The sequence below is a fragment of the Heptranchias perlo genome, chromosome 12 (genome assembly GCF_035084215.1).
Source record: "Heptranchias perlo isolate sHepPer1 chromosome 12, sHepPer1.hap1, whole genome shotgun sequence".
Taxonomy (NCBI): Eukaryota; Metazoa; Chordata; class Chondrichthyes; order Hexanchiformes; family Hexanchidae; genus Heptranchias; species Heptranchias perlo.
The window spans coordinates 55,671,367-55,685,390 of NC_090336.1; the positions used below are offsets into that span (position 1 = coordinate 55,671,367).

Sequence of the window (14,024 nt, forward strand, 5' to 3'; positions counted from 1 at the left end):
CCCAGTCACTTGGATTATCAAATAGTGCCAAGTATTTATTCTGAGGTAGAATATTGACTGTAATGTTAGAATCCACCTGAAACCTGACTTGCTTGTTGTTGATCATATTTGCATATTATTTTGTCTTCCAACAACTTCAAATGAGATAATGTGATCTTCACCTGAGTCATAATTAGTTCTATCTACAGGTGTGTGTAGCCGCTGTTTGTCTTGGCTCTGATTGCTGGACTTTGGACGCTTAACTGAGTAACGCTTCTGTTCTCTTAATACTTTTCACTTCTGACTCTAAGCAGGACAAGCCTCTTTCTTTCTGATGTTGTTACCTACTTTGGGAGCTTTCAAAAATTTCTTGGGCTTCATATCTGGAGTCATTTTCTCCTTTTCCCTTCTTCCTGGGCGTTTATTTATTTCGGCTGATTTGCCATTGATTTACTAGCTTTACACATGTCAGTGCTAGCTTTCAATGTCAGTTTTGGTGCTTGTGGAAGTCCCTAGTACCATTGTCCTGTATCCCAGTAATTGTTTTGTCTCTGATTAGACTGTCTTCTGGAACCATTCACTCAATTGTTGAGTGAGTACCGTCAATAGGTAGGCTCTCGAACACTAAATTCCTGCATCTTGCTAATAACTATATCTATCAGACTTGTCGGCTTTTGTCTCAAACTGCCTTCCAATACCTCTCTGCCTATAAATGTAATTAGTGTAGCACTTTTGACATCTTGAGGCACCTTAATAAGAGGCGATGCGATCTGGTCATTGTCCCATATTCTTATATAAAGCTTTTCCAGTTGATTAGATTATCTGCTGTCTCTATTGGGAATGGTACATTTTGAATAATAGGTTCACAGAACTGAACAGTAGCTGTGCTTAATATTTTAATTTTCCATTTAAAATGATTTTGTGGCAGATTAGTCACACGCAGTAGAATACAATCAAACAAAAATAGTATAGTATCTGGATCTGATCAGTTTGGAGCATTTAACTGAAAGCACATGTTGTAGGATGCTGTTTTCCTGGCTTAAAATTCTTTTCTTTTAAGTTTTTTCTCCTTTCTTTCCCCGTGCCCCCCCCCCCCCCCCCCCCCAACCTTTATTTAAAACATTCTGGTAAATTCTGAGAGACTTATTTCCATTCTGATGCCATGTTGCATTTGTTAATTAAATTCAGTTAGTAAACTAGAAAAGAGTGCAGAGCTTGAAAACGTGACTTATTTTAATCAGCCATTTTAATACACTGTTGTTAGCTGTCGATGCCGGGTCAGAGGGAATAGTCAGGTAACCTTTTGTACTTAACTCTGGATAGACAATTACACCAACACTGAAACAGTTCAGGTACTCCTTATGGGCTTTTGCTTATCTTCAGTTTGGAAGGTGTGTTTTCTATTAAGTGAAGTTCTTCCCCCTTTAATAAAAAAAAGATTTGTTTTGCTGTCTGCCCCAATAGATTATTCCAAAGGATTTGGTGGCAAGTACGGAGTGGAAAAAGATAAAGTGGACAAAAGTGCTGTCGGCTTTGAATACCAAGGGAAAACTGAAAAGCATGAATCACAGAAAGGTTGGTTACATATTTGTTTCTGATAACCAAATCAACGGCATTGACGAGTCTAACATGGTCGTTTGTTTATTGTGACCTGAGTTGCAATTCCTCATAGTGTGCATTGGCTGTCTGCATAGTCTGAGAGCTAGCTAAGGAATGTTAGTACTGGTGCACTGATTTACAGTGTTAATTTAGAAGGTGGCTGGCTTGTCCATCATTGTCAATTTAATAGTGGCAGATTTTAATGTGTGAGGCAGATGGAAATTTGAGCAATTTAGTCTGGTGTAGTTTCTATTTTGGTGCTTATCAAGGTGAGGGATGTTGATCCTGGGTCATTGAAAGCTTTCTGTTACAGGCACCCAACATCAAGTGTTCATTTCTGATGTCAAGTATAGCACAAACAAAGTGCAGGATTAAGTTCCTCTTATTCTGGATCGGCATCTTACTTTAAACCAACCCGTGTCACATTTCTATTTCCCAAACCAGCCAACCTTATGACCTTTGAGTGACATTGTTAATTGATGCTCAATTAATATTTTGTATTCTGGATCCAAGTCCACTTGGAACTGAGGTGAGACTGTAGAAACTCATTTCATGTTGTTAATTGTATCCATGTGATTTATATCAATTAGTGTAAATTGTATTCAGGTGGTGGGTATCCTTTGCAGATTCTCTTGTATCCATTTATAGGAGGGAGCTTATCCAGGGGGTGCACGATGTATAAGGTGGATCTCTGTGAATAAAGGCTTGGAAGCAACTGAAGACCAGTGTTCAGTTCCATTTACAACCCCTCAGATAATGAAGCAGTCCGTGCCCGCATGCAGCAAGACCTGGACAACATCCAGGCTTTGGCTGATAAGTGGAAGTAACAATCACGCCAGACAAGTGCCAGGCAATGACCATCTCCAACAAGAGAGAGTCTAACTACCTCCCCATGACATTCAACGGCATTACCGTCACCAAATCCCCCGCCATCAACGTCCTGGGTGTCATCATTTACCAGAAACTTAACTGGACCAGCCACACACATACTGTGGTTATAAGAGCAGGTCAGAGGCTGGGTATTCTGTGGTAAGTGACTCACCTCCTGACTCCCCAAAGCCTTTGCACCATCTACAAGGCACAAGTCAGGAGTGTGATGGAATACTCTCCACTTGCCTGGATGAGTGCAGCTCCAACAACACCCAAGAAGCTCGACACCATCCAGCACAAAGAAGCCCGCTTGATTGGCACCCCATCCACCACCTTATACATGCACTCCCTCCACCACCAGTGCACAGTGGCTGCAGTGCGTACCATCCACAAGATGCACTGCAGCAACTCGCCAAGGCTTCTTCGACAGCACCTCCCAAACCCGCGACCTCTACCACCTAGAAGGAAAAGGGCAGCAGGCACATAGGAACACCACCACCTGCACATTCCCCTCCAAGTCACACATCATCCTGACTTGGAAATATATCACCGTTCCTTCATCGTCGCTGGGTCAAAATCCTGGAACTCCCTTCCTAACAGCACTGTGGGAGAACCTTCACCACATGGACTGCAGTGGTTCAAGAAGTCGGCTCACCACCACCTTCTCAAGGGCAATTAGGGATGGGCAATAATTGCTGGCGTTGCCAGCAACGTTCACATCCCATAAATTAATTTTTTTAAGAAAGGCACCAGTTTTCTATCCTTCTCCACCAGGCTTTCCGGTTATAACAATGTAGGGGTCTGCCCAGCCAGCAGTGCAGGGAGCTTTCATTCTGTTTGTCTGGGATTGACTTAAAACCTCAGATCCCATTCCACCATCACCCAGTCCCCCTCCTCTTGCTGTGGTTTTTACACGTTGGCCCGTAAATTGCTCCCAGTGACAAACCAGCTGTGCTCGCTGCTCATGAGATTTTAAATTCACCCACAAAGTTACCATATTCTTTATGGTGGCAACTTCCTTGAACTGCAACTTCAAAAAACATCAGCATTCTTTCCCGGGCTGTGTGAGTGGTGAAAGTATCTCTAAGGCCCCTCAACCCGCAAACTAAAAACCCGGATGTATCTGATCAGGTATTATAAAATGACAAAGTGAAAGCGAAATAAAGAGAGGATGAGATTAAAAGACTGTGATAAAAGATAGACCTAAAAAACTGAGCGTACCTGTTTTGTGGCGAGTTTAGTTAGTTTCCGGCTGGGCAGAAGAGCAAGTTGGTGCTGGTCCGTTGATTCCATTGATCGCAGCCGGCGATATCCCTTTAAGGTAAAGCTGTCACATCGCCGGTGAACCAGGAAGAGCAAGTTCCGGATTTCTGTGTTTAACTGCGCATGTGCGGTTGCTGGTAGTTGCTTTTCGATTTTGCCCCGAATAACGGTGAGCGCTGTTGGACTCGGTTATTTTAAAAGCAATTTCTAGGCCATCATTAATTGATGCTCAATTAATATTTTGTGTTGTGGGCCCAAGTCCACTTGGAACTGGGGTGAGACTGTAGAAACTCATTTCACAAGGGGATCCTCCCAGCCAGCAGTGCAGGGAGTTTTCATTCTATTTGTCTGGGATTGATTTAAAATCTCGGATCCCATCCCAGTGTTTTTTATGCTTTGTGTTTGTTTTGGGATAATCCCACTATTCACTTCCAAACTAATCGACGGCATTTGATTTTATCAGATTATGTCAAAGGTTTTGGAGGAAAGTTCGGTGTCCAGACAGATCGACAGGACAAGACCGCCTTAGGCTGGGACCACCAAGAAACGACGCAACTGCATGAATCTCAGAAAGGTAAATGGTTGGTAACTTTTGTGATAGACTAAAGATTAACGGCAAATGTGTAGGAATTAGTAAGCGTTCGATATGGTGATGGCCCCTGACTGGAACTGGTAGTTGGCTAGGAACAGTACAATGTATTTGTGATTCAGAGACATGGGCATGGGAAGGGTGAGGAAAGTGAGTTTAAAAAGAAGAAATGGGGTGGGGGGGGTGTGGTGTGGGGGAGAGGAATAAAAGAATTTGTCTTCCCCCAAAACTGAAGTAAAAAGATGAGGTGGACTGAAAAGAGACATTGGGAAATTGTTTAAAAATAGCTTTGGTTCCTGAAGTTTTTCAGTATCTGGACCCAGCGGTTTCTATACGTGCTAGACCTGGAGTGGTTTCTTGTGGGAAGAGGCAGGAGGAGAAAGGGGAAGGAGAAATTTGCCCAGTAGCTATAGTGAGAATGCTTTCTGCTGGAGAATAAATTGTGCAACTGAGAAGAATGTTAGTGCGCCAAGCAGTTAGTAGAGTGCCTCGTTTACAGTTCTGGTTGGCTATTAGGAAGTGCCCTGGGCACCCTCTCTGCCATATGAAAAGAAAATGAAACTGGCTGCATGGAATATTGGGCACCAGAAGCATTTATTTGGCTGGATGTAAACAGCTTGCTCAAACAACTAGTGAACCGAGTCTCTCCCACAGTTATAAATTGGATGGATGTTTTACTCTGTTAAAAGTGCTATATGAAGGCAAGTTGTTGTAGTATTTGGTCAGGTGTTTATTTTTTCAACTTGTGTTTTAGGGATGCTATCAATTTTTTTTTTAAAAAGTCAGGAAAATTTTTAGTAGGAAGACAATTTAGTGTTGAAAATATAGACCTATATAGAATAGTTGGTTGCATTATGTAGCAACTTATTGCCCTCAGGACATCCCAGAGCAATGAATAACTTTTGAAGAGCAATCACGATGATTTCTGTTTAAAATTAAGATGGAAAACCTGAGTGTACTGCCCACTAGAAGAACAGTATACTGTGATATTATGAGCCCATGCTAAAACTGGGGCATGCTGGACTCGATGTCTGTCACTCTGCGCATCACTTCCAAGAATGGAGATCGGAACATAATGCCCATACTGTCGTGGGAGATGACCATTGGAATATTTAAAATACTAGAAGCATTTTTTTAAGCTTAATTACCTAAAAATTTAAGGTAATTGGCAAAAGAACCTGAGGTGAGATGAGTTTTTTACCCAGCGGGTTATGATCTGGAATACACTGCCTGTAAGGGTGGTGGAAGCAGATTCAATAATAACTTTCAAACGGGAATTGGATAAATTCTTGAAGGGGGAGAAATTTGCAGGGCTATGGGGAAAGGTCAGAGGGGTGGGACTAATTGGATAGCTCTTTCAAAGAGCCGGCACAGGCACGGTGGGCTGGATGGCCTCCTTCTGTGCTGTATCATTCTACGATTCTATAATTCTTCATCTTATTACCCTGATATGTAAGCAGACATCCTGAGAGTGCTCCTTGGAATAATTGAGCATTAATCGGGTGTTTACAAACGTGACCCATTGTAATTTGAGATCGTTGGAAGGTTTTCAACAGGAGACGAGTTCAGTATTATCCAATTGAATTTTTTTTTTTTAAGTAAAGCATTCACTGTTATGGTGGTCAGCAAGTTTAGACCTAGCTGAATTTTCTGGATTTCATGCGCTGCGCTGACATAATTGGATTCCTCATGCAAAGCTCACTGCAAACATTGTTTGCCTCATCGCTGATGCTGAAGATTTTCAGGACAACTGATGACAAAGCAGCTGGTGTAGATTGTCAAAGCTGGCAGCAGAAATGCAAGCTGACAGTGATTTGACAATAAACGTATTAGTTAGGAACAAAACGAAGAACTCTGCTGTCCCCTCATCTTTTGTATGGTGTAACTGCATCAATTGCCGTGTCTGTTTGACTGGTTCCAGAAGTGTTAACACAATTTTGCCTGTTCAGTCTCCCTGTAGAGCTACACTACACTTTTATATATAAAAAGAGGCCAGCTCCACTGTTCTTGTTTGCCATTGTGTGAACTTGTTTAAATTCCATCCCACTCCTCTACAAGTTGTAATGGGGGGCGGGGGGTGTTGTGGTTTTGTGTCTGTAATCAGATAGATGAACAGGGTGTGCCATTAACTTCATTTTGAAAACACCTTGGATTTCAGCTAGTGTAAATACATATTTGTGTATCCCTCTGGCAAATAAGATTTCTTCAGAATACCAAAATACTCATAACTGCTCAAATACCCTGTTCTCCAGATCTGTATTTAAAAAAAATACCATGGAGGTGATCTTTTTTAAAATAACAGTCTAGTTTAAAAAAAAACTTACTAAATGTAATAAGTAGAATCATTGAATTTTGCACTATAAAAGGCCATTCGGCCCATCATGTTCCAGCTGTACGCACTCATTCCCCTGCCCTTTCCCCAAACTCTTTAATTTTTCTTTTTCAAACATTTAACCATTTCCCTTTTAAAAGCTATAATGGATTAAACATCCACCACCCTTTCTGGTAGGATGCACCATGGATTAACAACCCTCTGTTTTTAAAAAAAAATTCTAGCTTCAAACTTTCCCACAATTTTTTTTTGGTTTTGTTTCATAAAAGCATATTCTGTAAATATTCCATACCTAAACGTAACCTTTCACTTGGTTTAGCTTTTTTTTTTGAGGGGAAGGGAGCTGGGAAATGTAATGAAATTTAACTCTTAACCCCATAGACTCCCAACAGGTCCAGGGAAATAACAGTCTCTGTGGGTCAGCTAGTTTTGTGAGTTTTCAGCTCACGCTATGTGCTGCAATTTTAAAGCAAACACCAATAATACGATTCAAGTATCGGGTAGTTTTATTATTGTAATTTAATCATGTATATTTAAACAATTTTAAATTAAAGTAAATTTTAAGCACCTAAACTTTTCTTTTCCACATTCTTACTTCTATTCCATTCTTTGTTGTACTTTCACCTCTTTCCTAATATTTCTATAACTTTGTTAAAACCTTTTACTTACCATGTTTTCTCTTCTTTCCGGCTCCTACTACTCAGTTAGGAGATGAGAGGTTATGGAGGGGGAGGGTGAAGAGAGACAGTGCAGGGTAGTTGTGGATGGATGAATTAAGATGGGCCGGATTTACTAGAATGGTACCAGAGATGAGGGACTTCGGTTATGTGGAGAGACTAGAGAAGCTGGGGTGGCTCTCCTTAGAATTAAGGGGAGATTTAATAGAGGTGTTCAAAATCATGAAGTGTTTTGATAGAGTAAATAAGGAGAAACAGTTTCCAGTGGCAAAAAGGTCGGTAAACAGAGGACACAGATTTAAGGTAATTGGCAAAAGAACCAGGCGCGATGAGATTTTTTTTTTTACACAACGAGTTGTAATGATCTGAAATGCACTGCCTGAACGGGTGGAGGAAGCAGATTCAATAACAACTTTTCAAAAATGAATTGGATAAATACTTGAATGGGAAAAATTTGCAGGGCTATGGGGAAAGAGTAGGGGGATATGGGACTAATTGGATAGCTCTTTCAAACAGCTGGCACAGGCATGATGGGCTGAATGGCCTCCTTCTGTGCTGTATCATTTGTAAGTACCTAGTGACCTTTGAAGACTAGTTTTTCAGCCCATTAATAGCATAAAATGAAAACGTGTAAAAAGATGTCAAAACATGAAATGCATTCTGCCAAACCAATGCAGTTCTTGATCACTAGAAACAGAAAATGGTAAAGGGTTAACTCCCATTAAAGTTAGCTCCCTTCAACAATAATCAGAATGCAATTGGTATCTGTTCTGTATCCTTATAAACATATGTAAGGAGTCGCACAACACCAAGTTATAGTCCAACAGCTTTATTTGAAATCACAAGCTTTCGGAGCTTTGCTCCTTCGCCAGGTGAGTGAAGGGTTCCATAAAGGCACAGCATATATAGTCAGAGAACAATGCCTGGTGATTACAGATAATCTTTCTAACTGCCCTTTATCACACCTCGGCATAGAGATAATCACAGCAATCAAAGGAGTGGATGGTGTTCAGACAGGTTAGCCAGGGAAACATTACATCCAAGAATACTGAATACACAAGGGGTCAGATAACAAAGACAGAGAGAGCGAGAGAAACCAGAAAGACAGAGAGAGAATGACCAGTTGTATTAAAAGCAGATAACTTTTTTTCGCTGGTGGGGTTACATGTAGCGTGACATGAACCCAAGATCCCGGTTGAGGCCGTCCTCATGGGTGCGGAACTTGTCTGTCAATTTCTGCTCGACGATTTTGCGTTGTCGTGTGTCTCGAAGGCTGCCTTGGAGAACGCTTACCCGAAGATCGGAGGCTGAATGTCCTTGACTGCTGAAGTGTTCCCCGACTGGGAGGGAACCCTCCTGTCTGGCGATTGTTGGGCGGTGTCCGTTCATCCGTTGTCGCAGTGTCTGCATGGTCTCGCCGATGTACCATGCTCCGGGGCATCCTTTCCTGCAACGTATGTGGTAGACAACGTTGGCCGGGTCACAGGAGTATGAATCATGTACCTGGTGGGTGGTGTCCTCTCGTGTGATGGTGGTGTCTGTGTCGATGATCTGGCATGTCTTGCAGAGGATGCCGTGGCAGGGTTGTGTGGTGTCGTGGACGCTGTTCTCCTGAAAGCTGGGTAATTTGCTGCGAACGATGGTCTGTTTGAGGTTAGGTGGCTGTTTGAAGGCGAGTAGTGGAGGCGTGGGGATGGCCTTAGCGAGGCCGCACTCACAAGACAGTCCAGAATGTCACCCGAGCACAACGCAACGCCATCGACGCGCTCAAGACCAACCGCAACATCGTCGTCAAACCAGCGGACAAAGGAGGAGCCATCGTCGTACAGAACAGAACGGACTATTGCAAAGAAGCATACCGACAACTGGACAACCAGGAACACTACAGGCGGACCAAAGAACAGATCTGACCAAAGAACACACCCACCAGCTCAACAAACTGATCAAGACCTTCGATCCAGACCTTCAAAGCATCCTACGCACTCTCATCCCACGTTCTCCGTGCGTGGGAGACTTCTACTGCCTCCCAAAGATACACAAAGCCAACACACCCGGACGTCCTATCGTATCAGGCAACGGAACCCTGTGTGAGAACCTCTCTGGAAACGTCGAGTGCATCCTGAAACCCATCGTGCAGGGAACCCCCAGCTTCTGTCGCGACACTACAGACTTCCGACAAAAACTCAGCACCCACGGACCAGTTGAACCAGGAACACTTCTAACCACGATGGACGTCTTGGCACTCTACACCAGTATCCCCCACGATGACTGCATCGCTGCGACAGCATCAATACTCAACACCAACAACAGCCAATCTCCAGACGCCATCCTACAACTCATCCGCTTCATCCTGGATCACAATGTCTTCACCTTCAATAACCAGTTCTTTACCCAAACATATGGAACAGCCATGGGGACCAAATTCGCACCCCAATTCGCCAACATTTTCATGCACAAGTTCGAGCACGACTTCTTCACTGCACAGGACCTCCAACCAACGCTATACACCAGATACATCGATGACATTTTCTTCCTATGGACCCACAGCGAAGAATCACTGAAGAGACTACACGCTAACATCAACAAGTTCCATCCCACCATCAAGCTCACCATGGACTACTCCTCAGAATCGGTTTCTTTCTTGGACACACGAATCTCCATCAAAGACGGGCACCTCACTCTACCACAAGCCCACGGACAACCTCACGATGCTCCACTTCTCCAGCTTCCACCCTAACCACATCAGAGGCCATCCCCTATGGACAGGCCCTACGAATACACAGGATCTGCTCAGACGAGGAGGAACGCGATGGACACCTACAGACACTGAAAGATGCCCTCGTAAGAACGGGATATGACGCTTGACTCGTCGATCGACAGTTCCGATGGGCCACAGCGAGAAATCTCATAGACCTCCTCACAAGACAAACACGGGACACAACCAACAGAGTACCCTTCGTCCAGTACTTCCCCGGAGCGGAGAAACTACGCCATGTTCTTCGCAGCCTTCAACACGTCATCAATGACGACGAACACCTCGCTAAGGCCATCCCCACGCCTCCACTACTCGCCTTCAAACAGCCACCGAACCTCAAATAGACCATCGTTCGCAGCAAATTACCCAGCTTTCAGGAGAACAGCGTCCACGACACCACACAACCCTGCCACGGTAACCTCTGCAAGACATGCCAGATCATCGACACAGATACCACCAACACACGAGAGGACATCACCCACCAGGTACACGGTTCATACTCCTGTGACTCGGCCAACGTTGTCTACCACATACGTTGCAGGAAAGGATGCCCCGGAGCATGGTACATTGGCGAGACCATGCAAACGCTGCGACAACGGATGAACGGACACCGCCCAACAATCGCCAGACAGGAGGGTTCCCTCCCAGTCGGGGAACACTTCAGCAGTCAAGGACATTCAGCCTCCGATCTTCGGGTAAGCGTTCTCCAAGGCAGCCTTCGAGACACACGACAACGCAAAATCGTCGAGCAGAAATTGATAGCCAAGTTCCGCACCCATGAGGACGGCCTCAACCGGGATCTTGGGTTCATGTCACGCTACATGTAACCCCACCAGCGAAAAAAAGTGATCTGTTTTTAATACAGCTGGTCATTCTCTCTCTCTGTCTTTCTGGTCTCTCTCGCTCTCTCTGTCTTTGTGATTTGACCCCTTGTGTATGCAGTATTCTTGGATGTAATGTTTCCCTGGCTAACCTGTCTGAACACCATCCACTCTTTTGATTGTTGTGATTATCTCTATGCCGAGGTGTGATAAAGGGCAGTTAGAAAGATTATCTGTAATCACCAGGCATTGTTCTCTGACTATATATGCTGTGCCTTTATGGAACCCTTCACTCACCTGACGAAGGAGCAAAGCTCCGAAAGCTTGTGATTTCAAATAAAGCTGTTGGACTATAACCTGGTGTTGTGCGACTCCTTACATTTGTCCACCGTTTACCACCGGCATCTCCACATCATGGCTTATAAACATAGTAACAGCTGTTTGTGTGTGTGTGTCCTCTGAACCTTCGCTTTGAAAATGGAAGATGAATAGGATAGTTTGATACCTGTGATACCATCTAACATGGACTTCAAGGGATATGGGGATCAGGCCGGAAAGTGGAGTTGAGGTCGAAAATCAGCCTTGATCTCATTGAATGGCGCAGTTGGCTCGAGCGGCCGTATGGCCTACTCCTGCTCCTGTTTATGTTCTTAACATTGTTTCAGTTGGGGAGGAAATGCCATTTAGTTTGTGAAGTCTTGACTTAGAACCTAGAGCAAAAGAATATTCCACACCCTAATTAAATAATTTTGTTTCGTTACCAATAAATGAACTATGGGATAATGGGCCATAAATTGTTTTTGTGGTGCTTTTCAACCACTCAAACACTGATAAAGATCTACTAACTTGTCCTATGGCTATTCTGTGGCCGAATGTGTAAAGGATTTCTCTGAATCCATGCAGATGCTAGACGTGTGGAGTCTGAAGAATTGCTGTGGTCTGTTGAATCAGGATTCGTCAATGCCTAGTGCTCTAGGTTAAATGGGTCAGAGACCAATCGTTTGATTTGTGACGCTGCTGTGAAAAGACCAGATGGACACTGGCCTAAGATTTTGCTTTTTCACATTCGGCCGTATGATAGCTTGGTCATATCTACAAGGAGGATGACTTTTTTAAAAACAAGATTGCATATCAGACATGTAATCCATTATATGTACCATTTCTTCAAAGATTGATTTTTCTTATAGCTTACAATAATTTCTATAGTTGGTAGTTTTTATTGGCATTTAAAAAGGTTTCTACAACCATCTATCCTTTGGAGAGTAAAAAAACTTGTTTTGTGTGTGTTGCTCATTCCTAACCGTCTAACCATGTTGGTGGTGGTGATTGAAAATGTGCCTTTTTTTAATGGACACTAGATTAGAGCTATGCCCAAAACAGCTTGGTTGGGACTAATTAGTGTTTTCAGATGATGCAGTTTAACCAGGATCCAGTGAGTTTTTTAAAAAAACTCACTAAATCCCTCTGTGTTGCATTTTGATGCAATCCGTTTTTACGGTTTTATATTGTATTTACTTTTGTTGTGTGTTCTGTTTTATAACCTATTATTATATGTCTGACCTAACTTGGCTTGTTTTTTTTTTGTTGTTGTTGTCTTTGTCCTGGTTGCATGTGGATTCACAGACTATAAGAGAGGTTTCGGCGGGAAATATGGTGTTGAGACAGAGAACCAGGACAAATCTGCGGTGGGGTTCGATTACAAGGAAAAGCTGGCCAAGCACGAGTCTCAACAAGGCACAGTCTGATGCCAGGCCCCACTCTGGTTTCTTAACATGCATCAAATTTCAGCACAGACCCCTTCAGCAGCTTATTTGTTTTTCAAAATGTTTTGTAATGGATTTTTTCCCCCCAACTTTCTTCCTTTCTCTCCTGAATACTGTGACTCATGCTTAGGGTCCAGGTCCACAGGTGACAGCAATACTCTGGTGCCATTTTCTCCCACACGGTCCTTCGAGATATGTCAGGTATAGACTGACTGTGAGGGTGCCCAATCTTCCCCATCAATGTCTACATGCCACACTCTCCCAACAGTCCTTGACGGACATAAATCCAGGAGTAAGCAGCCTACCCTCTCCATACCCTGCTCCCTCTCCCCCGACACTCTACCCCAGCTGAGGTCAGCAATTTTATGTTTGAAATAGGATGTAGTCTGACATCACTGTATGGGGTGCTTTACAATATGTGTACTCTAATACTACAGTGGAAGTTGTATATGAATTTCAACCAGCAGTATTGTAATGATGCCTGACTTGTGTTTGCTATTATGATCTAGCAAAATATAAGAACATAAGAACATAAGAAATAGGAGCAGGAGTAGGCCAATCGGCCCCTCGAGCCTGCTCCGCCATTCAATAAGATCATGGCTGATCTGATCCTAATCTCAAATCTAAATTCATGTCCAATTTCCTGCCCGCTCCCCGTAACCCCTAATTCCCTTTACTTCTAGGAAACTGTCTATTTCTGTTTTAAATTTATTTAATGATGTAGCTTCCACAGCTTCCTGGGGCAGCAAATTCCACAGACCTACTACCCTCTGAGTGAAGAAGTTTCTCCTCATCTCAGTTTTGAAAGAGCAGCCCCTTATTCTAAGATTATGCCCCCTAGTTCTAGTTTCACCCATCCTTGGGAACATCTTTACCGCATCCACCCGATCAAGCCCCTTCACAATCTTATATGTTTCAATAAGATCGCCTCTCATTCTTCTGAACTCCAATGAGTAGAGTCCCAATCTACTCAACCTCTCCTCATATGTCCGCCCCCTCATCCCGGGGATTAACCGAGTGACCCTTCTTTGTACTGCCTCGAGAGCAAGTATGTCTTTTCTTAAGTATGGAGACCAAAACTGTATGCAGTATTCCAGGTGCGGTCTCACCAATACTTTATATAACTGCAGCAATACCTCCCTGTTTTTATATTCTATCCCCCTAGCAATAAAAGCCAACATTCCGTTGGCCTTCTGAAAGATTACTACTTAAAATCTTTATGCGGCACACAGTAAATGATTAATTAAACTCCGAACACCAAGATTATCTCAATAGACTTGATACTCTGATTGGAATCCATAATTTGGATGTTATTTATAAAGAACATTGAGCAAAATCTTTGTTCTGACCGGATTTATAAAAACGCTAGCAGGAGT

The 14,024-nt window shown here is 43.2% G+C and overlaps 1 protein-coding gene across 3 annotated transcripts in view; it reads left to right on the forward strand.

Annotated features, from left to right (window-relative positions):
• The window catches only part of LOC137328047 (src substrate cortactin-like), a 60,341-nt gene that overhangs the window by 33,553 nt on the left and 12,764 nt on the right, over positions 1-14,024 (forward strand). For 2 of the 3 annotated variants that reach the window (XM_067994152.1, XM_067994153.1), the window contains 3 exons: positions 1,444-1,554; positions 4,175-4,285; positions 12,509-12,619. In XM_067994152.1, the coding sequence (XP_067850253.1) occupies positions 1,444-1,554; positions 4,175-4,285; positions 12,509-12,619 (333 nt within the window). The remainder of the gene's footprint in view (positions 1-1,443; positions 1,555-4,174; positions 4,286-12,508; positions 12,620-14,024) is intronic. The other variant, XM_067994154.1, reaches the window with a different exon arrangement.